Here is a 22,029-nt window from a genome sequence, read left to right as displayed (position 1 = left end):
TTTTATTTACTTCCTTGTTTTCAAAACCCTTCCTGGAAGTCAAAAATCAAAGACCAGCATCGGAAAAACTAATACTGCAACACAGTAATCATGAACTAAACATCATGGTTTGCAAGATTGTTAAATAAGAAAATTTCTTTGTATTCTGCTTATAATTATGTTAGGTATTTGTGAAAGTGCACAAAATTGAACAGCAAATTAAGCATTTCACTGCAACTTCACTCAGTCTGAATCTTTATTAGATGCATTTCAGCTAATTCTGCTCTGTCTTGAACTTCAATGCAATTTCATTCAACAGTTACAAAGCAAATATGAATAAAAAGAAGATAAAAGCTTTATATTTAGTTTGTACATAAGAGTACTTAAATTTAAAAAGTTATATTTCAACACCCTATATAACTCCAGAAACAACTTACAGCATCGATTTGCTCTAGAGAAATTTTTCCAGTGTTCTTTTGGATGCTGTAATCTGGGCCAACATAAGAATGGCTGAAAAAGAAAGCAAACACTATGGCATCATTTAAAGCAGTTCCAAAATATTTTTAAGTTTAGGAATTTTGAAAGAAAATAATTTATCAATTATAGGCTGCAAGAAACCAAGTAATTAGGACTCATAAAGCCAACATTAGAGCAAACATAGTAAAGAAACCCTCTTTCCCTTTATCTGAAAGGAGAGGTGAGGAATCATATAGGGTTTAGATCAGAGAGACCACTGAAGATCATCTAGTCCAACCCCTGCTCAAAATGGTGCTTGTTACAGCAGGTTGCTTAGGATCTCATAAAGTTCAACCACCCTGCCAAGAAAAAAGTGTTTTCTTATGTTTAGGCAGAATTTCCAGAGACTGTATATCTATCTCTGCCCATTGCCTCCTGGCCTATCACTGGATACCACTGCCAAAACTTTCTCTTTTTTTTTTTACTCCTCCTTATCAGACACCTGTTTACAAACACTGATAAAATGCACACACACACTTCCTGCAATTTATCTCCTCCAGGCTGAACAACCTCAGTTTTCTCAGTCTCTTCTCTTATGTACTGGGGAGCCCAGGATTGGACACAGCCCTGCAGATGTGGTCTCACCAGTGCTGAGTGGAAGGATCATCTCCCCAGACCTGCTGCAAGTGCCCTTCCTAATGCCATGCAAGGGGAGTGCTGGCTGTCTTTGCTTCACAGGTACCCTGGTGGCTCACAGCTTGCTGTCCAGCAGGACCCCAATGTCCTCTTCTGCACCCACAGCCATTCAGCCCTCAACTTACACTGGCACATGGGGCAATCCTCTCCAACTGCACGCCTTGCTGTTTCCCTTTGTTGAACTTCACAGGGTTCCTGGCAGCCCTTTTCTCCCTCCTGCCAAGTCCATCTGGAAGGCAGAGCACTCATCTGGTGCAAACCATTCTCGCCAGTTTCATATCATGTGACACTCACTGAGTACACACTCAATTCCATCACCCAAGGCAATAAAGCAGAAGCTGAAGAATATAGGACCCTAGGTACTCCTCTAGGGATTACTGTACTTAATAGATTTTTTTCATCACACAAAAGTGATAAATAATTTAAAATATTTAAACCACATGGGTCTATTATTACTAATTTTACTATAGAAGCATCTAAATTCCCTTTGGTCACCTATCTGTTCACTGCCAGAGGTTGCTTTTCAAGTTGCAAGGTCTGACATATTTTGTTCATTTTAAAGGAACTTCCAAATAGGCAACTTGGAAGTATGTGTACCTTTTTTTCGGTTGGTGACAAAACAAACTGGAAACAGTCCCTCCATTTTTAAAAAAGCAAAATGGAAGTGATTTACCAGCTGTATAACATATATTCCCCAAGGTAACATAACAATGTACAAAAACAGCAGTTGGCATAAATGTGGGGTATAGTATCCCTGTTGAAGTACCTTCTTTTGGAACGTTTCCTTTTTCCATATTAAAAAAAAAAAAAAGCACAGACAGTACTGACTGTGATACTGAAGGACTGTTCCACTTACACAGAACAGAGCATATATCAAAAAAAATTTCAATTTCTCAGTAATTATTCCTAGAGAGCACAGTTTATAAAAAGCTAACTTAATTGCTCTTGATCTTCAAATTAAGAAAGGTATACCACTGAGGCATATTTTTACAACCCCAGTAAGATGTAGGGTAATAAAATCATGGAAAGTTATTGGCATTCAGAAGTACCCCCAGCTATGTAATTGTAACAGTAACACTGCAATCCTTGTTTTCAATCATTGCTTTTGAACAAAGTTCAATCATATGTAAATAAGAGAGATACAAGGAAAGATATTTTTCATATTCTGATTTACACTAAAAACAACAAAATATAAACCTCTTCCTATATAATAGAAATTATGAGACTTTTAAAAATCAAAATAAAATGTCAGGGTTTGGGAACAGATAGCTCAAGCAGTAGAGCACCATAGAAAATAAGAAGCATGATCTGCAAACAAGTTCTGCATCCCAATTACCTATGCAGTGCTGCCACGATGGAGCCTCAACACTTCCATTTCTAATTCATCCAACATGATTTCAATGACCTTAATGTTAAGATGTCTGTGTTCAGAAACAGCTTTCATTGCTGACATTCAATATGTAAGTAAATTTCTATCCTTAGAGACATTAAAAATTCTACAAAAACAAACACCTGAGCAACCTGATCTAACCAGATCTGCATTGAGCACAGGCTAGATTAAATCATCTCCAGAGGTTCACTTCAAGCTAAATTATTCCATGATTCTAAACCAGCTCCCTCTAATTGTATGGACCTTGTCCTCCTGCATATGACCAGAGTAAGAAAAGTCTCCCATATGAAGGGGTAAAAAGCAATCATATATATATATATATATATATATATATATATATATATATATATATATATATATATACACGAAAGAAAGAGACCATAGTTCTCTACTAACCTTCTTCTATAAATAAAGTAGAAAGCTTATATACATATATATACACTTACATATATCTATACACACACACAGAGCTAAGAGGGAGGCAAGCTATTTAGTCTAATGGTTCACACTTTCAGCAATCCACATAGGTCTATTAAAACAACGTGTTAGTACCCCATTAATCAATGACAGCAAAATCTTCTAAAAAGAGCAGGGAGCATAGAATATCTGCAACAAGGAAGGCCCATGCTCTGAGCATTGTGATTTGGAATCTGTTTTGTTCATAAAAGAGCTTAACAACTTTGCACTTGCTATTAAAAAAAAAAACAACCTTTATAAAAGCTACAACTATTTTTTTGTTACTTAGAAGCAACACTAGTTCAATAAACTATGTTCCATGTCATTTATAAAGCTTTTGTTAAATTGAAGAATTACTTTTGGGGTTTTTTTCAAAGCCAATCACACAGATGAGGTCTGTAAAAAACCTGTACCTAAAGCATTCTACCAAAATAATTACTTTAATCCGTATGAAAGAATAAAGTCATGCTTTCACTTTATACTACCTGAGATGATTAAGCAGAGGTTTAAGTCTCTCATCGGACTGTATGGAAGGTAGAGATCGTGCTGTCAGCTGGAAGAAAAAAGGAGTACAATTAATAAAACATTAGCTTAAAAAAACTGATAGCACAAGGCAGGAATTATGTTAGAAGTCACATTGCATTGTTACAACTTTATAGAACATTGGGTAAGACATAATTTCTTCTATTAAAAATAACTAAGCACAGCCTTCCAGAATCTGAAGCTAGCAGAAATATTTACAAGTTAACAAACAGTGAAAAATCATTTTTCTAAAATTACAATGCAATTAGAATTAAATAGCAAGACATTACTGAAAGTGGTATACATTTTTCCAAACATGTTTGAACTAGAAGTGACCTTGTGCCTAGACAGCCTTCTACCAATGTAAATATAATTCATGAAGCCATATTATATACAATTTACATTTGTATAAAAGCAATTTACATAGTATTTAGCACTATGTGGCTTTTATACAAACATGCCTCTATGTATACTGTTTTCTTTTAAATGAGCATAACCTATTTTGCAATTTGATTGTTCTAAAATATTTTTTTCTTCTAACTCATATGACTAGTTAAAACATTCAACTTTTTCTGCAAAAAATGAAGCCAGCAGTCTATATGTCACACTATTGTACAATATTAGTTAACTGGTGTATTAACTAAAATAACTAGAAAAATATATGTATTAAATTTGCTCAGTATCTGTATATAAGGTGGCTACCTTCACCTATAAAAGCTACAAACACAGCACTTTGGATAATTCTGACATACATCTAACTCAAAATACTGAACATAAACGTGCATTTCATGATTCTGTGGCTGCCATGATTCTTAGGCTGTATTTTAAAAACTACCTTTGAACAAAGTAGAAATTTCAAGATATTTCACACTGTATAAATAGGCATCAAGTTCTGAAGTATTTTACAGGTAAAATACTTGGTTGTGTTTGTTTTAAACACAACCAGAAAATCAGAAAATATTTTTGAAAAGAAATTGGAAGCCTTCTAAGCACCAACCAAAGTTACCAGAACAAAGATGAACGACCTGAAATACCACATATTTATTTCTCCATTATTAACTTAAGAGATACAGAAAACAGTATTTGTGTGCACACTCAAACACATAGGTATAATTTTACATAAGACAAGCATTTTTCTCGATGCAGTACTTGAAATATTGCATTTAATCAGAAAAAAAATATATATACAACAAACTACATTTCTGTGTGAGCACTATCAAATAACAGAAACACTCGTGTAAAACTAATTTAGGAGACTTGTAATAATTGAGGCAGAACCAAGACCTAGTGATCTTTAACCAAGATTTTTCTTGACGCTGCAATGAAAGAATATAGAAGAGGTGGCCTATGCTTGGCAGTTTAAGGATCCACCATTAAAGGGCAAAAAAAAATCCCTTGAAGTCAAAGGAGAATCCACAGAGCCAATCTTTTCCTGGATCTGCAAATCTTAGGAGCAAAATTACTCCCCATTTTCCTCTATTATGTTGCCTGAACAAGGCAATGTTCTCTACATACCATGGTGTTGTGAAAATAAGATCTAACACTTTTCAAATCCTAGAACAAACACTTTGTCCAGTTATTTCAAATGTTTAATTTCAGGAAGATGTGGTATCCTCATGACACTGCTCTTTTATATCTAACACTAAGGATAGCTTTCCTTAAACATAGTTGAGGAAACCGCATCAAAATATTTGAACAATTTTAATTGAAAAAGCACATTTTCCTTCAACTTCTATTGTGGTATGGATATTCTCAGTTCAGTCAGAGAGAAAAAGAGAGGGTTTTTCTAACCAGGCGAGAGCCTGGGAGACAGTTGGGAAAGAATGTAAATAATTCTCTAATCTCTCTTGTTATTCACATTGTTTATAGATAGATTCTGCCACCGTGCGTCATTCACTGCACACCAATGGTGTGAGATGTTTTTACTCTAAGACCGATGAAATTAGATTGCACTATGTTCCCTACAAATAGAGCGGTGCATTTGAAATAAATCAGAGGTGTTGATTTTTTTGCCTTCTAACATGGAGTCTTTCTGTTCCCATCCTGCTCGACGGCGACATTGTGGTACCCCCAGCACTTGAGGTGAGGCCATCCCAGAGCAGAGTGGGACAATCCCCTCCCTTGCCCGCTGGCCATGCTGGGCCTGATGCCCCCAGGACAGGGTTGGTCCTTCTGGCTGCCAGGGCACTGCTGGCTCAGATTTGACTTTCCATCATCCAGGACCTCCAAGTCCCATTCCACAGCGCTGCTCTCCAGCCTCTCATTCCCCAGTCTGTGCACACAACCAGGGTTGCCCCATCCCAGGTGCAGAATCTGCCACTTTCCCTTGTTAAAGGGAAGTATACCATATAGTTGGTGACTGCCCAGCCCACTAATTTGTCAAGGTCTCTCTGCAGGGCCTGTGCCCAACTTACTGCCTGACCTATCTGTGCCCAACAAATGCACTATGGGCTATTTGTTCCCATTAAATGCATCACCCAGTTGAGTATGAGCCTGCACAGTAGCAAAGTGCAAGAGGAAAAGAAGGTAGAAGCTTCCTTCCATAAAAATGGAAACAAGGATATGAGTAAAATATGACATCATAGTAGTACCTGCAGCAGTAACTCATCTAAAGGAACAGTATACAGCTAGAAATTATCTTTAGTGGAATGAAATAAAATTACCTTTTTCTCTACTAATCAAGCACTACTTTACCTAGTAAGGTCTTTCTCTTGAACTTTTTGAAACAGACACTGCCTTTAGCAATAGCTATTTAACATTAATAGGCACTACACTTGTTCCAACTAACTCATTAGTACTAGACAAACTTTATTCAAAGATCTGTTTGGCCAGCATTTTAAGATGTTTTCTAAATGTAACCAATTTAACAGAATATCAATTTTTATGTAACCAAACCATTTATGGTTTTTTAATTTATACTGTAGCCACACTGTATCTGAAAGTCAGAATAACAGATCCCAGCTTTCCCCCTTCACTGGGAATAACTGAGAAACAAAAGAAGGCAGTAAGATGTTTTCTGTAAAAGTTTTGATATTAATTCAGGATTTTTTTCCTTAACCCTAGTTTATCTACATTAGCTATCCTTCTGGAGTATACATTTGATCAAAAGAAAAAACAGTCTTCAGGAGATGCTATAAAAGCCTTTGGGAAGCTTTCCTCTCCTCATTCCCATTTTAAGATAGAGAACAGGTTAAAAATAATGCTATAGAAACATTTTAGTTCTACTCAAAAACTGTCATAATATTCACTATATTGTTAGGGACACACTACACACATCTCAGAGTACTCTTTACATATCTATAGGATCAACATAGAATCATAGGATGGTTTGGGCTGGAAGGGGCCTTAAAGCTCATCTAGTTCCAAACTCTCTGTCATGGGCAGTGACACCTTTCAGTAGACCAGAGCCCCATCCAGCCTAGTCTTGAACATGAATTCTGCAAATATCCAGCAAGATTACCATAAATAGCAGGCCTTTAAGCCTCAGTTCCACTTACACAGAGTCCATGAGTCCATATATAAGGCCATGCCTTTATATAAAAATGGAAACTCTACCATACAATGACATTTAAAACATAAATGATTTATCTAAAATGTCTTTCCCACTGCAATCTGCCTTCTGCAACAAAAAAATAGTTTTCATGTACATTTTATTCTAGAATTCAGCCTAAATAGAGGAAGTAATAGTCGCAAAAGACTTCTTAATGCATTTCTCTCTGATTAGAAGCATTGTTCATGAATAGAAACTCGAAAATGTTAAAACAAAATCTGAATTCTAGCTGGCTATTCTCTAAAATGTAGGATTAAAGGATATGAATTCTCCAGTAAGGCATTTTAATGCACCAGGCACCAAAATACTTGCTTTAGATTAAATTTCAGACTCAGTGTTTATAGAGTCCAATAGAAAGGTTTTGTACATCTGAGAATGCCTTAATATTACTTTGGTTTGCCTTTATTTATTTTTTAAAAGACATTTCAGAATTATATTACCTGGTTTGTATGATTTTGCACTAAGAAGTCATGAGGTGTAAATATTACCAGAGCCCAAGAATTCAAGTTAATTATGCTCCAGACAAACACCTTCAACATCCAACTAAGCTGCAGGCTGTCTCATACCAACAGAAACTGATTGATTTTGAAACATCAACTATGGTGCTAATGTTGTTAGAAAATGTCACAATGCAAATGCTATGCAGCTGGGGAACCTGGAATGAGAGAGCAGTGTTTGCATGCCAGTATGCTGCTGTACCTAGACAGTTGACATTTTAATACTGATCAATTTTCTTTAGAAAAAAGTTGGGGTTTAACCTTTCACAGCATCTTACAAACCTCAAGCACTGTACAAAATTAATAAGTAATTTTTGCCAAGGCTTCGTTAACTATTAGAAGTTATTTCAGCAGCACTCACACTGAAATATGCTCAATAAAAACTACACCAAACAACTAATGTTACATCTATTCCACAACACACAACCTATGTAACAGCAAATAACATTCTTCAAAACTAACAAAACTATGCAAAAATGCATAAAGCATTTAGACTATTTCCATCTAGTACCACCAAATTTATGAAAGAAAGGAAATAAACAATACAGACTGGCATTACTGGGCTTCTAGTACAAATGTAAAAATTCTGACATTTCTAAAGGACAGGAAAAAATTTCCCTCTTGAATCCCTAGTGGATGTTATAAGTGTCATTATAAGGCTGAACTTGGTTTTGTGGGTTTGCTTTTGTTTTGTTATTTAATTACATAGAACTCCCCACCAACTCCTCACACACACCTGTTCACAGCAAAACAAGCTAGCCAAAAGAAAATCACACAGAACACTTAAGTGGCATTCTGTGTTTAAGGAAAGCAAATCAAAGGCAGCAACTAACTTATTTAAAAAACAAACAAACAAAAGAAATAAAGTTATATTATTAGCACTCTCATTTTCTTTTTTGGACTCTAAAAGGCAGGGCACAATAGTTATCAGTGTCGCTTAGATGCTGTATCTAAACATTTAAAACCTATATACGAGTATAATAAAATATATATTATGCGGTAAAATATATATTCTAAATTATAAATATTACATATATAATGTCTTCTTTTCATTTTGTCAGTTAATTCAAGCTGCCAGATTACAAATTTTCTGTAAGAGAAGAAACAAATTAAGAGTTGTGAAAAGTGTCCTTGCTAGCATGTCCTAGATATTTACCTAATACTTTAAGAACTCTGAAGAAACTCAAAGTCCACTAATTTCAGCTCAACATGTATCAAATGCACTCAGAATAATAATGTTTTCCTGAGGCACTTGCTTCTGAAAGTAATTGATTTCTTTTTCCCATTTGGAAATGTCTAGGCTTTCATATTCACACTGAGATATAAATAACACCTGGATTTAGCTTTAAAGCAAAATTTTTCAATCATTAAACCTTGTTTAATTGCCAAACGAGCTGTTGCTGGGTCTTGCTACATTATTACTTGTGCATACAATCATTTCACTTGCATTTGAGGGTGACAGCATGTAAATGAACTCATCTCTTGTACTTTTGTGCATACTAAAATAAAGCTGAAGTTGACAGTTATGAATATGCTCATTAGATATTTTCCCCCAAAAATATGTTATTGATTCTATCTTTCTTACAATAGAGCATAGTGTGTTTCAGGCTTTAATGATATGTAGATTGAAAAAGACATTTAAGAAGCTACCCTGTCAGCAAAATCCAAATCTTCTGTTAAATAATACTGCTTCTCATAGCTGTTCTCACACGTTCTTCAGTGATTTTATCAACTGTTTCACCACTGACTCGGACTTTACAGAGAGCTTTCTCAACTTTTAATTTAGTCCTGAGTCCTTTTTTTGTATCAACTTCCAGGTATCTGGTTATTTTCAAACCAAACAAACAGTGTCCTGGAACACTCGCCTTTGCAGCAAGCATGGAAAATGATATTTCTTTTATTTCACCATGAACTTCTGATTCATGCAAACAGTTCTTCATCTCTTCATTACTGCTTACTATTCTTTGGCTGCATGCAGATCTTTTGTTTCTTCTTCTGGCATTATTTATGAACAGTTTGTTGCCTTTCCAGTCCCTCTCCCAGGTTCACAGACTAAATGGTGATTCCAGTACTCTAAAGTAACCTGGAATGTATTCCTCAGTTCAACTATGCAATGATGCTTTAATTAACTTGCATCCATGGAGCTGATGTGGGAGAAGGTAACTCAGAGAGCAGTGATTTCCCCAGGGTCTTAATCTCATGATTTTAAAGTTTCACACACACACACACACACACCCTGCCCCTTGCACTTCATTTGTGAGAAGCAAACTAAGAAAGCCAAAATCTCTTCCTAAAATCTCTTCTTGGTAGCAGCTACTGGCTACTATCACACATGAAGCAATTGGTTAGAATGGGTGAAAGATTATTGTTTGAAGACTTTAAAAGTCACTATCACAAACCATGGTAGGTGTTTCCCATCACAGATCTCATCAGCTGTGCTCCAGAACACTTTAAGAACAACCACACTAGCAAAAGTTCTCCAATGCTGAAGACTAAATCATCAAAGAGAGAAGAAACAACCCTCTATATATCCATCCAATATACTTGATTAAAAGCTCATTTTCCATAGTCATCATTACTACTATAGGGCTTTCTCAATGTAGGCCTTCATAAAAACCTTCAGTTAAAAACTGTTGTTTTATCTTTTCAAACCCTATTTTAACTAAAGCCCTATGTACTACAGGAAATAAATGTCTGCTACTGTATAAAAATCAGGTACTATAAATCAGTTTTATTACAGAGCTTCAGAAGAGATATTTAGATTTTATTAGTAATAGGATTTTACTACTGGGAATCAATTATCTGTCCAAGTTCTAGGTTCCTCTCTAAAAGAGAGATGGACATAGCAGAGAAAGACCAGCACAGGGCCACACAGATGAAGGGACTGGAGCATCTGCTATGAGGAAAAACTGAGACTGGGAGAGTTGGAACTGTTCGGCATGGAGGAAAGAAGGCTCTGGAGGTTTCTCTCAATGCATATAAATACCTGAATGGAGGGTGCAAATAGGACAGAGCCAGGCTTTTCCCATGGGTGACCAGTGACAGGACAACATGAAATGTGGACAACAAACTGAAACACAGGAGATCCCATCTGAACAGCAAAAAACACTGTCTGTATTGTGTATTGTGCATTTAGTTTTCAACAACTGTGATTCACAAGGTGTCCAAGGTTTGAATGCACCTCTGAAGATCATCCGGTCCAAGCCCTCAGATCGAGCAGGGTCATCTAGAGCTCTTTGACTAGGACTGTCCAGGCAGAGCTTGAATATCTCCAAGGATGGAGACTCTGCCATCTCCCTGGGTAACCTGCTGAAAACGAAATATATAATACAGCCCATAATGCAGTACCAAATATTTCTGAACTACTAAGCCTTCCTGTATTGCATAAAAAAGCTTCCATTCTTCTCTCTCTCTCTAGTTACTCGTGGTTTTCCTAACAAATTCTAACAAGATTGTGAAGTCCTTTTTCAGCAAGATGAAATGAAGGGATTTTTTTTGGAAACTAGATCATTTTACTCTTAGATTTCCTTCAAGAAAACAATATTAAAAAAAATCTTAAAAATCACTTGTTCTTAAAGACCAGGAATACTTACTGAAGTTGACTATTAACAAAGCTGTGCTCTTATTCAGTCCTTAAACAGTAAGACAGACACACTAACCTCGAAGGAAAAAGGATACTATTGCAAAACATTTTTCTGTGTTTAATGATTTTCTCAAATCTCCATATATTTACTTTTTTCCCTTGACAAATTTACTATACAATTTCAAATACATTTAAATAATCCTTAGGAATTCCATACCTGATCTTTAGTAACAAACAACATAGAAAAGATTTTATTACAACAGCCTGCATGACACCAATCTCTTACTTTGAAAACTCAGAAGGCAGCATTTGAATTTCAATTGTTTAAATCTCTCAATATGTGGTACTGCTTGAAAATAATTGTTTTGTTGCTAAACGTTGGGAAAATATTCATCTTTTAAAAGTAAAATGTATTTGGAACACTTTTGCTCATTTGCACATATTTTAAAATATTGATTATCTTTTATTAAGATGCAAAATCAAATCTTGCCAGCATTTGACAGTTTTAAGCCCCAGTTTCCCATATGTTCAAGTACTAGTGATTACATTCTTATCTTTAGTGAGTAGAGCTGAAAACATGAAAGGCACTCAAATTTCGTACAGCTAAAACCCAGCATTAATCTGAGCCTACTTATCGTCATTTTCCAACATTTTACTTCATCAACTCTCAATTGCCAATAACAATGACACTTCTCAGACATGATTAAGAGTTAATGTTTAAGTCTTTTTTTTCTGAAACAGAAAAGACACTTGTATCAAGAAAAACTACTAGCAACTCCAACAACATGCAATGCTCTAATATTTTTTAAAATTATTTGTATTTACAATTATTACAAATATTTTACTTCTGAATAACCAAATACACTCTAACATAAGAACACTTCCCCCAGGAGTAAATTTCACAAAGCAGAAAACCAAGCCTTCAAAACAGCTGCTTATTTATAAAAGATAAATATTGCTGCCTTAGAACTTAACTATGGAAGTGGGACCTCCATTTGACCCTTATGAAGGCCTGTGGCTCACACAGCCAGGCTGACCATGTACTCCTCATACACACACACTGTGCAGACACTGCTGGCCACCTCAAGAACTCCACACACACAAAATCAGGCACCAAAAGACTATGGAGTCCAGCAACCAAAAGTACAGGATTGAAAGATATAAGTTGTTTGAAGCCAGATGAATGTGCAAAGGAGAACCAACCCAAATAAATACTACATCAGGTACTGCAAGTGCATTTCAAAAGGTAAGATAAGCTACCTTACAGTAATGCCTTCAAATACAGGAAGTACTAAAAAGGAGTTTTTATGAAGAATGTACTCTCCAAACATTACTCTTTGAACATATCTGGTATCCATTTTCTGAAGAAAGAACATATTGTTAAGCAAAACCTGTTACTAAATATCTTTTGTAGTCTTGTATCATTCTAACATTCTTCAAACCAGAGTTTATGATCCATTGGGAGACACGAAAATATACAATGGTATTGGCCAAGTGTCTGGCAACAGAGTGCAGAAGTTTTGTTTCTCCTAAGTTACACCAGTTCAGCATCCTCAGGGCGGAGAAATAGTGGATGTAATTACTACTGGCAGAGGATCAGAGGCTGTAATCAGTAGTTCAAGTATTTATATTAGCCAAGGAACTCTTGCTGCTAGCATAAAATCTGTTTCGCTATGGCTGCTGAGTAATTATAAAGCCCTAAAGGATCTCTAAGCTGCTCACAATTACTTGCAGCACGCTCTCATAACAGAAAATAACCCATGTAGAGAAAGCGTACATAAAGTACATAAAAAGCTACATTCTACATAGTTCAGCAAAGCCATTGTTAAATATGGTATAAAACGAATCAAAAGTTAGAAGTTACTAGATCCAAATACATATCATACCAGTCATGTTCTGAGTAGTTTATCAACATAGCAAGAGCAAATAAAAATTAAAACATCACGTACCAATGAAAGACAGCTTACTAATTTTTTTTTCAGATTGGTTTGGCATAACCCTTGGACACCAAAATGGCTCCAAAGCCCTCACTAAACTGCGATCAGGTGAACTGAGTGACACTTTTTCTATATATACCCATTAGCGACTTTCTTATTTCTTGAAACAGTGTTTACAAGTCCTACTAAGCATACTTCCTACAGCACTCAGCATGTCGCACTATCCTTACAACCATAAAAACACAGATTCCAAACCTGTGCAGTTCTTTAATTTTGCTTTTTACAACACTTTCTCTAATGGTTACTGAAAGCCCACTGTCCACTTTGCAAAAGAAAATTAGCTTCTTTACACACAACTTGTGACTTTACCATGACTAAGCCTGTACAGAATACTCAAGCAGGAGGAAAATTATCTCGGACAATAAGGTTACCAAGGTTGGCAAAATCATATTGTTTTCATCTATGAGCGAGAGATAATGGAAGAGGTTAGGAAAAAGCAGAAAACAGTTCCCACAAAATGCCAGAGCAATCACAGTCACTCCTCAGCCTATAGAGAATATTGTTTTAGAAAGCAAAGTTAAATGAGAAATTATTTATCTAAAATATTATCTCTTTTCTTTAAGGTCAATTCGCTAAGTCAAAATAGAAGAACATATGCAACAAAACATCTTTATTTTCCTTTATTCAAACTTTCTGTTCCTAATGCCTTCAAGAAGTGACAGAAACAATTGTGTATTGTCCAAGTGTGCTTGGAAGTGTCTCTCAGAAGATAGGAATTAGACTACATTTGTCCAGCTCTAGCTCTTTAGATGACACCAGTATACACTGGTAAAATGAGGAAAGCTCAGATGAGTGGTGTAAGCTTGCCTGAAAATAACATCTGCCTGGTTTAATTGTTTAGGCACAGGCAGGACAAAAACAAGAAGAATGGATGAACTCGTAAGAGCTTTGCATTCTTACATTTGAGGCAAAAGGCAAACCAGTGACAGCACCTCTGGTAACAACAGCAGGTGGGCTTTAGATATAGAGAAGGTCAAAGAGACAACATCACCAAGGAGGCCACTGACAGCTTATGCCAAGTGCCTAAATTAGAATGCAACAAATAAATAAAAAATAATAGCCCTGAATAGCAGGAGGTGACTCACCCCTGAATACTCAACACTGCAAAAGGTTGACCCCAAGAGGGAAGAAGCCAAGCCACCAGCCAAGACCTAACCCTTGCTAGGAGTGCCCTGCTCAGAGTCCATGGAACCAAGCACAGCTTGACAAGAGGAAATTTGTTTGATGTAACTCTCTTTACTTCAGAGAATGTGAGAGCTGGTCATAGAACCATTTGGTGGGTAGACCTTGGCTAAGCACCAAACTCCCACCCAGCCATTCACATACCTCCCCTCCTCAACAGGAAGGTGGGAGAAAATAGATCTGTAAGTCCATGGATTACTTATCAATTGCTCTTATGGGTAAAACAGACTCAACCTGGGGAAATGCTCATGTATTGACAACAAAAATAGATTTGGATGGTGGAAAACAAAGACAAAAAAAAAAACCAAAACGCAACCTTGTTGTGACCCTCCTCTTCTCCGTAAGCTCAGTTTCACTCCTGTATTCCCAATTTCATCACCCAGCCCCACCAAGTGGCATAGGGTGAAAGGAAAATGAAGAGAGTAAATCAAAACCAACATGTAGTGTTTTAAGAGATTGCAATGGTCTTAACCGTATGCTCTAAAAGACATACTAAATTGTCCTGCAGATTTTTCAGTCATATTTTTTTTGTTTTTAATTAGCCAATTCTTTATTTTTTACTATATTTTTCAATGATATAGTCAATATATGAACAAAAGGTACAGAAAATTTACTACCAGTGAAGCAGTATTAAAGATGACCGGCTCTTCTGTAATATCCATTAAGAAGCTGTTTTCTGCCAAGTAAGGCCAAACAGCTCTTATTTTCAGAAAGAGCCACTTCAGCTCCGTCTCTGACATCCACTGCCACTTCAGTTGTTCTTCACTGAATGTTATAGCTATAAAGTACTCCAGATGAAGAAGGCAATGTGTACATAGACTATATAATTTTGTTTGCCTGAGACAGTCTGAAACTTGGATAAAGACAAGGATCACAATTTTCACCAAACTAGGCCCCTTTATCTACAGCAGAAAGTGATATTGTATGGAAGCATTTGCCCTGCTCTTGAGCTGACCATTGCTAAAGCACTTTTCAACAGTGTGAAGCTACCACAGGCCATGTCAGTAATATTACCACTATGGAAATACAACTGGATAGTAAGACATGCCACCTTGCACCAAACAAGCATCAAAGGGACCAAAAGGGATCAGAGAGATCAAAAGCAACATGCAAGGAAAGCCACAGAATTCCATCAGAACTTCTGGGTAGAAACTGGTGGTAGAACACAAGTTATACCAGGCTAAATAGTCAAGTCTAGATGCCACAAAATTTAAAATAAAAACCAAGAAAATCCTCCATAAAACATCATTACTTAACTCAAATATTACATTTCAAATCCTAAAAACATCTCAAGTATTTTTCAACCAAAACCCAGCAAAGATGTTTATAATAGCATGCTTAACTTTTGCATATCACCGAATAATCAGAAACATGATTCTGTCAATTCCCACATGTGTTTTCAGTAATAATGTAACTATTTTTCATATAGTCCTAATGGTTAACCAAGTTCACTTAAACACACCCACCAAAAAAACAACCAAACAAAACCCCCCCCACTCAAAACAAAAGGAGTTTTACATAACAGTCTATTATCCACAAAAAAACCACCAGGAATCTCTATCAAAACCCCATAAACTTTAAGTTCACAGACTGAACTAGGTAGGAATGGTTGTTTGAAACAGTCTGTTTGGATTTAATCTTCTTTATGTGTCCCTGAGAATTTTTAATGACTTAGTTGATATAACAAAGACTGAGTAAATCCTCACCTTTTTTGAGAAAAGTACACAGCACTGATGGGTAATATGAAAAGATAAAATAAGCCAACATAAACATAAACCATTCTCACCATTCACCTTGGTTCATTAATGAGGCAAATCTTGCTTAAGGAATGACACATCCAGAACTTCAATATTCAAACACTAAGTGAATAAGTCTTCTCCATAATGACTGACCACAGCAGTGACACCTATCTTCTACTTTAATTAACAGTGTACTAAATTCAGTGACAACACTGATAGGTCTGTTTTATTTTCCTAAAATTACATATTCTTTTGATTCGAGTGTTAAATAATAAAACACAAAAATAAAAGTACTATATTTGTGTATATATATACCTATAAAATAAAAACTCCATTAGTTAGTCATTACAAGCATTTAAATGCACTGTAAGATATACCAACAAATAACAATTAACATTTTTTGTAAGAAAATTATAATTTATTTGGACTAGCTCGAGAAACTCAGAATACCTGGTTTAACTCATACAGTGCAGTTTTAAGGTTGGTTTAGAAGCACTTCATATACCAAAGATCTTTTACTTCATCTTGCAGATAGATAAAATCTTTCTAAAAAGAAAAGTAAGTAAGTAAGTTTACCTGACACTGTCCTTCTCCATTACAGACCTGCAGTTTCATGGGTCTGTGGTCAGCAAGAGGCATGAAAAAATCTTTACAAGTGCTCAAAGTATCTGTGCTCAAAGCTCTAGCTATCTGTGTTTTTTAAACACTTGTGGGGCCTGCTAATTTAATGCTGCATAACCAGATCATAAGAGTAGATTAAACTATATTTTTAATTAAACACAGTACACAAGTGTATACAGCACTACTATTCTGACTGAAACTTCCCAAACAAGGGTTAAAATGGCAAGTCCAGGAAAACACAGAAAAGAATTTTTATTGCAAAGGTATCACTTAAAAGGGTTAGGATTTATAAAGTCAGATCTCTACTATTCAGGAAGTACTATGCCTCTTAGTAGTTTCATTATTTTGAGAAAGACCATTGCAAACTGCAGGAGGAAATGCTGTTACAGGAGAAAAACAGCAAAACTGAGCTATATAGGAATCACTGCTTACAGGCAAATTATGTCAGAGAATGTGTCAAATATTTTTCAAAGGAATTTTATTGCTTTATCTTGCTGCAAGAGCAGACAACTGCAGAAGCATTCCAAGCTGATATATTTTTTCACTCAAGCCTCTATTTCTTCATTGGTTTACCAGCTAGAACATAGACAGTAACAGGATTTCATCTTGTTCCTGAAATGTGAGACAACCTAAATTTATGTTGCCATTTAAATCAGGTAGACATGAGCTGAAGTAGAAGCAAATCTGAACTATGTTTGCACTATATTTAGGTTCACATGCAGAAAAGCCATATTATGCAGATTGATTTTCAGAATGTACATGCCTCCACATGTGCTAAACACACACACAGCTTTCACTAGAGATACCACCACAAGTCCTAAGGATAAAATATCATGTTAGCATGGTATACTGCTGCTACTTTCATCTACTTCTCAGCCATAGGCTGGTGTAACACAGATATGTTGTGGAAGGTAATAGAGCCACATGTCACTAATCATGTTACCTCTGCAGTAAGCCGCACAATTACCACCTAGCCTAACTATTTTTTAAGGTTGTGGCTCTACAAAGAATAAGTAACATGGTTTGTTTATTTACTTTTATGGCAGCGTATAGTAGAATTGTGGTTTGGTTTTTTTTTAAGCTTGCTGAAGAATTGGATTTGTTGCCAGGCAGGGAACACACAACTCAACATAAGCTAGATCTGACAATGAAGAGAATTCAACTAGAACACAAGTCGGGGAGAAATAAAATTGCAAGATGCTACATCCTCTCCTTGAAAAGTTTTAGACATAATCTTGAGGTATTAGCTAAAATCTGGAATATATATTTTCTACAAGAAACCTGACATGCAATTTCATAGCTGACAAGAATAAAAATCTGTGACAGAACCCCTGTGCCACTATGGCTCCAGAGTATCAGGAACAGGCTGTGCTCTTCTTACAATATTGAATGCAGGACAATGCTCTAAATATCCAGCGGGTAAAACAGTATCTACAGAGATCCAATACACAACATTTACAATAAAAGAACAAACACAGACAGCTTAAGCTAGAATATTAAGGTTATGTGTGATGAATATAACCACATCAAGGCAAAAAACAACACTCTAAACTCAGGATGACTTTAACAGCCAGCTGTCCACTGATGATGATACATCTGCAGTATTTCACACTATAGAGGACTTGATGGAAATGCTCAAGCAATGACCTCAGAAAGCTGAAAAGACAGGCAAACAGAAGCAGTTTTCAAAACAAATGAGTAGCCAATTAATGAGCAAGAGTTTTCTGCTTTTTTGGTAAATCCAGATAGCATTATTTTCCAGGGTCAACACTAGCTGTTAAAAAATATTCAAAGAGAAAGAACCACTCATCTTCTAAAGATGACAAAACCCTTTTAACACAGATTATGAAAAAAGGAACATATGTCCATTTAGTAAAAATACAATGACATCAGGAAGAAAATTAAGTAAAACACTAGGGAAAGAAAATAAGAATAAGGAATTGACCATAGAAACCAATGGTAAGCAGTCTTAACAATAATAAACAAGAAAAATGTAATTGCTCATTTATGGTCGGATACTTGGTTTAGTCGATGCCAAGTCTTATGGAATGAAGTCTACTGACTGCAAGATTAACCTATATAGTCCTACCATCATGGACAAAACAAAACATTACCTAGGACACTGAAAACTTTGAATACACCAGATGTGAAAGACGGAGCTGCAGACGGAATAGGCAGCGGCTCCGGGAGCGCCGATGCAGCGCGCCCGCTCGGCGCTGCCGCCGCGCCCTCCGCCGGCCGCGCCGGGAGGTGCAGCCGCAGCCGCAGCCGCAGCCGCAGCCGCAGCCTCGCCCCGCGCTGCTCCCGCTGGGAAAACGCAGAGCTTCCCGCACGGAAAACGCTTGGGCAGGTACTGCCTCAGCCACACCATGCTTAGAGGCAGGCCCCCAGACCTCACTGCAGCACCCGTGTGCTGACCAGAACTACACCTGCCACCGTAGCTCATAAAGAGAGTCAGCTCACAAAACACGAAACTGAGGAAGCCACCCCAAACTCCACACTCGGGGGGTAAAATGTCCAGTTGGACCACATGATGTAGGGTGTGGAACTGCAGCGGCATGGAGAGAAAATTCATACAAAGCATTTGATTTTTAGTAATTTGCCTGAGCTTGCTTTTCTGAAAGTTTCCTTAAATTTGAGCCCAACACAGAAAACAGTGCATTCACAGAGCTCATTTTAAAGAGCTGAATAAAGACTTCAGGGAGGCAAAGAAATGTAACTTGAAAACTGATAAAATTATCCAAAAGTGTTTTTAAATTCGCACACTTTGAAGCCTGCAAATACAGGAAACTTTTGAGTCCAATTATGCAGTCACTGAAATTTAATTGCTATAGCATTTCCATGTAATATTTGAAGTGCATAGTTTAATTATGTTTGCTAAGTGACAGGACATAGTAAACACACACACAAAAAAAGAGTATTACATATTGACTTTCCAAATTCCCAAAAGTAAACAGAAATCAATTAGATTTTATGTATTTTAGCTTCTAAGAGTAATGCCACAAATTAGAGACAAATGCAAGTTTGAGAGCAATTCTAACCTTCATATTTCTCACTCATTTTTACTGATAAATTTCCAGACATTTACACTTTATAAAGATTATATAAGGAAGCAAAGAACTACCAAGCAGTCAAAAAGGATTCAGTAAGAGATCTACTAAGAAATGTCCTCTAATGCCAAGTCTGTGAAACCTGATAGGATGTACCTGAGGGTACTGAGAGCTGAAGTTATGAACACACTCTCCACCTTTGCTGGAAGGATACTCTAATTAGGAGAGGCTCCTGATGACTTAAAGGCAAGTCCTCCATCCATCTTCTGATGGAGCAATAAGAATGAGTGGGGAACAAGGCAGTCTCACTCTAGACCCTGGGAAAATCACAGAGCTTAGAATTCTTGAAATGCACTTTTAATTAATTTGTTTTTAACCAACATGGCTCCCTTCTGTCACAAAAACAAGTACATCTGTGAGTAAGGAACAGTGGAGGTCATTTGCCTTGGCTTTGACAAGACTTTTGACACTGGATCCCTGTATTTAAGCTGCAACTTTATAGTCCAGCTTAAATTAGATGGCTGAAAAGCTGTTGGAAGGTTGGAGTGATGCTAACCAGCTCACTGTAAAATGCGAGCAGCTAAGGATTCTATTTACAGTAAACCTGAGTAAGCCAAGCCTGGACTGTTCTACACTGCATGTGTTGCCTGGGCTTGTGTTGTGCCAACCATATTCCTTGGCTGCAGGAGAAATTCAGGTGACTAGTTGTAATTGAAATTCACCAAGCACAACTGAGAAGTCCTGTACCTATGACAGAATGGTACAGGATGATGGCCAACTCACTGGAGAACAGCTCATCCAGAAAAGAGCTGAAAATCTGGTAAGCAGGAGGTTCAATTTTGGCAGTAAAGACAGGTAGAAAAACAAAAGGGTAGAATTTTACAAAACTTGCCCCAGTTTATCAACATCTTTCTTGTGCTATGAGTCCCCAAAGTAGACATAATATTCTAGATGTGGTCTATTAAGTGTAAAGTAAAGGATGAATTAGTTCTCTCTACCTACCTGCAACGCTTCTGTCAATACAGCCCAAGGTACTGCTGACCTTCTCTGCTGCCAGGGCACTTTGCTGGCATACACTGAAACTACTGTTTGCTTAGATGAACTACACTCAATCCAAACTGCAACACTTGTACTAAAAGTTTAAGCAACAGCATCACATAATCCCACTGTGGTTGCTTTTGCTATGCTATTTAAACGGCTGAAGGAAGACACATCAATGACCAGGGAAAACCTTGGTGACTGTGACTTAGATTTCAATAGTGCTACCCAACATTCAGGAAAAAAACACCTAAGGAAAAAAGTTGAAGAACTAATCTTGAGCTCAGAGTAATCACTTGTCAGATGAGAGTATGTTACCATTTGCTATACAAAGTATTACATTTCTGTGGTGAGCCACATCTTAAAAATAAAATTTAAAAAAAAGCAGCTTCTTTTCCTGAGATGTTCTCAGTGGCTTCTAGACATTGTCACAAAGGCAAAGGATGTTATAAAAGAAAATAAAATGGATTTATTTTTTTCAAATATCTCATATCCTTCTCCTGCTCATAATAGCATTCATGCCTGGGAAAAATTATCCACCTGAAAGAAGTGCTCACAATGACCCTCACACAGCTTCTGCACAGATTTCCAGCAGTTCTGGCAGAGCACCCTGCACCGAGCAGGACAGGAGCTTTCATTCTTCACTAATCCACATCTACTTCTTAATCCCTCAGCAGCAGAGCAAGGTGTATGCTCATACCCAGCATAATGTATTCTCCCTTGCACCAACTGAATCCAAATATCCCAAATCCATGCCTAAAAACTTAAGAGCTGAGTACTAAGTTGTGGACTTCATAAGAATTACCCATTGTCTGGAAGCCATTATAAATTCCCAAAGTCACAGATCTAAACACGGTGCTGGTTTTAAAAACATGTAGCTTGGAAAAAATTTTTATTATTGCCTCTCTAATAATTTAGTTCAGTCATCTCTGTTCTTATTGCAGGCTCTAACAGCAATTATCCTGTATCATAAGAAAAATACATAGATGAATAGAAGTGTCTAATAGTCTTCCACTAGAATGGGCACTAATGATGAAAACCAGGGATGATACCCCAGCCTAAATTTTGACAAAAGCACATCACCAGATGATCCACCACACTCCCCTCTTCATTCCTTCTGAAATAACTTAAGATCAAAAGTGCAACTGGATTTGCTATTTAAAACTGGTTAGTCTGAAATTGGCTAGTTGTACTATGAGTGATAAAAGCACTGACAGGGAACAAAGAAAAGGTAACTACAGGTATCAAGATGCCTGCCCTCAAAGCCTTTTGT

The 22,029-nt window shown here is 36.7% G+C and overlaps 1 protein-coding gene across 2 annotated transcripts in view; it reads right to left on the bottom strand.

The window, feature by feature from the left end:
- The window catches only part of PRIM2 (DNA primase subunit 2), an 88,986-nt gene that overhangs the window by 33,678 nt on the left and 33,279 nt on the right, over nucleotides 1-22,029 (bottom strand). For both annotated transcript variants that reach the window (XM_068183687.1, XM_068183686.1), the window contains 2 exons: nucleotides 3,463-3,530; nucleotides 417-489 (listed from right to left, as the gene is read on the bottom strand). In XM_068183687.1, the coding sequence (XP_068039788.1) occupies nucleotides 417-489; nucleotides 3,463-3,530 (141 nt within the window). The remainder of the gene's footprint in view (nucleotides 1-416; nucleotides 490-3,462; nucleotides 3,531-22,029) is intronic.

Source organism: Anomalospiza imberbis, chromosome 3 (genome assembly GCF_031753505.1).
Source record: "Anomalospiza imberbis isolate Cuckoo-Finch-1a 21T00152 chromosome 3, ASM3175350v1, whole genome shotgun sequence".
Taxonomy (NCBI): Eukaryota; Metazoa; Chordata; class Aves; order Passeriformes; family Viduidae; genus Anomalospiza; species Anomalospiza imberbis.
The sequence above is the reverse complement of the archived record's forward strand: the minus strand, read 5'-3'. Positions and strand labels throughout refer to the sequence as shown.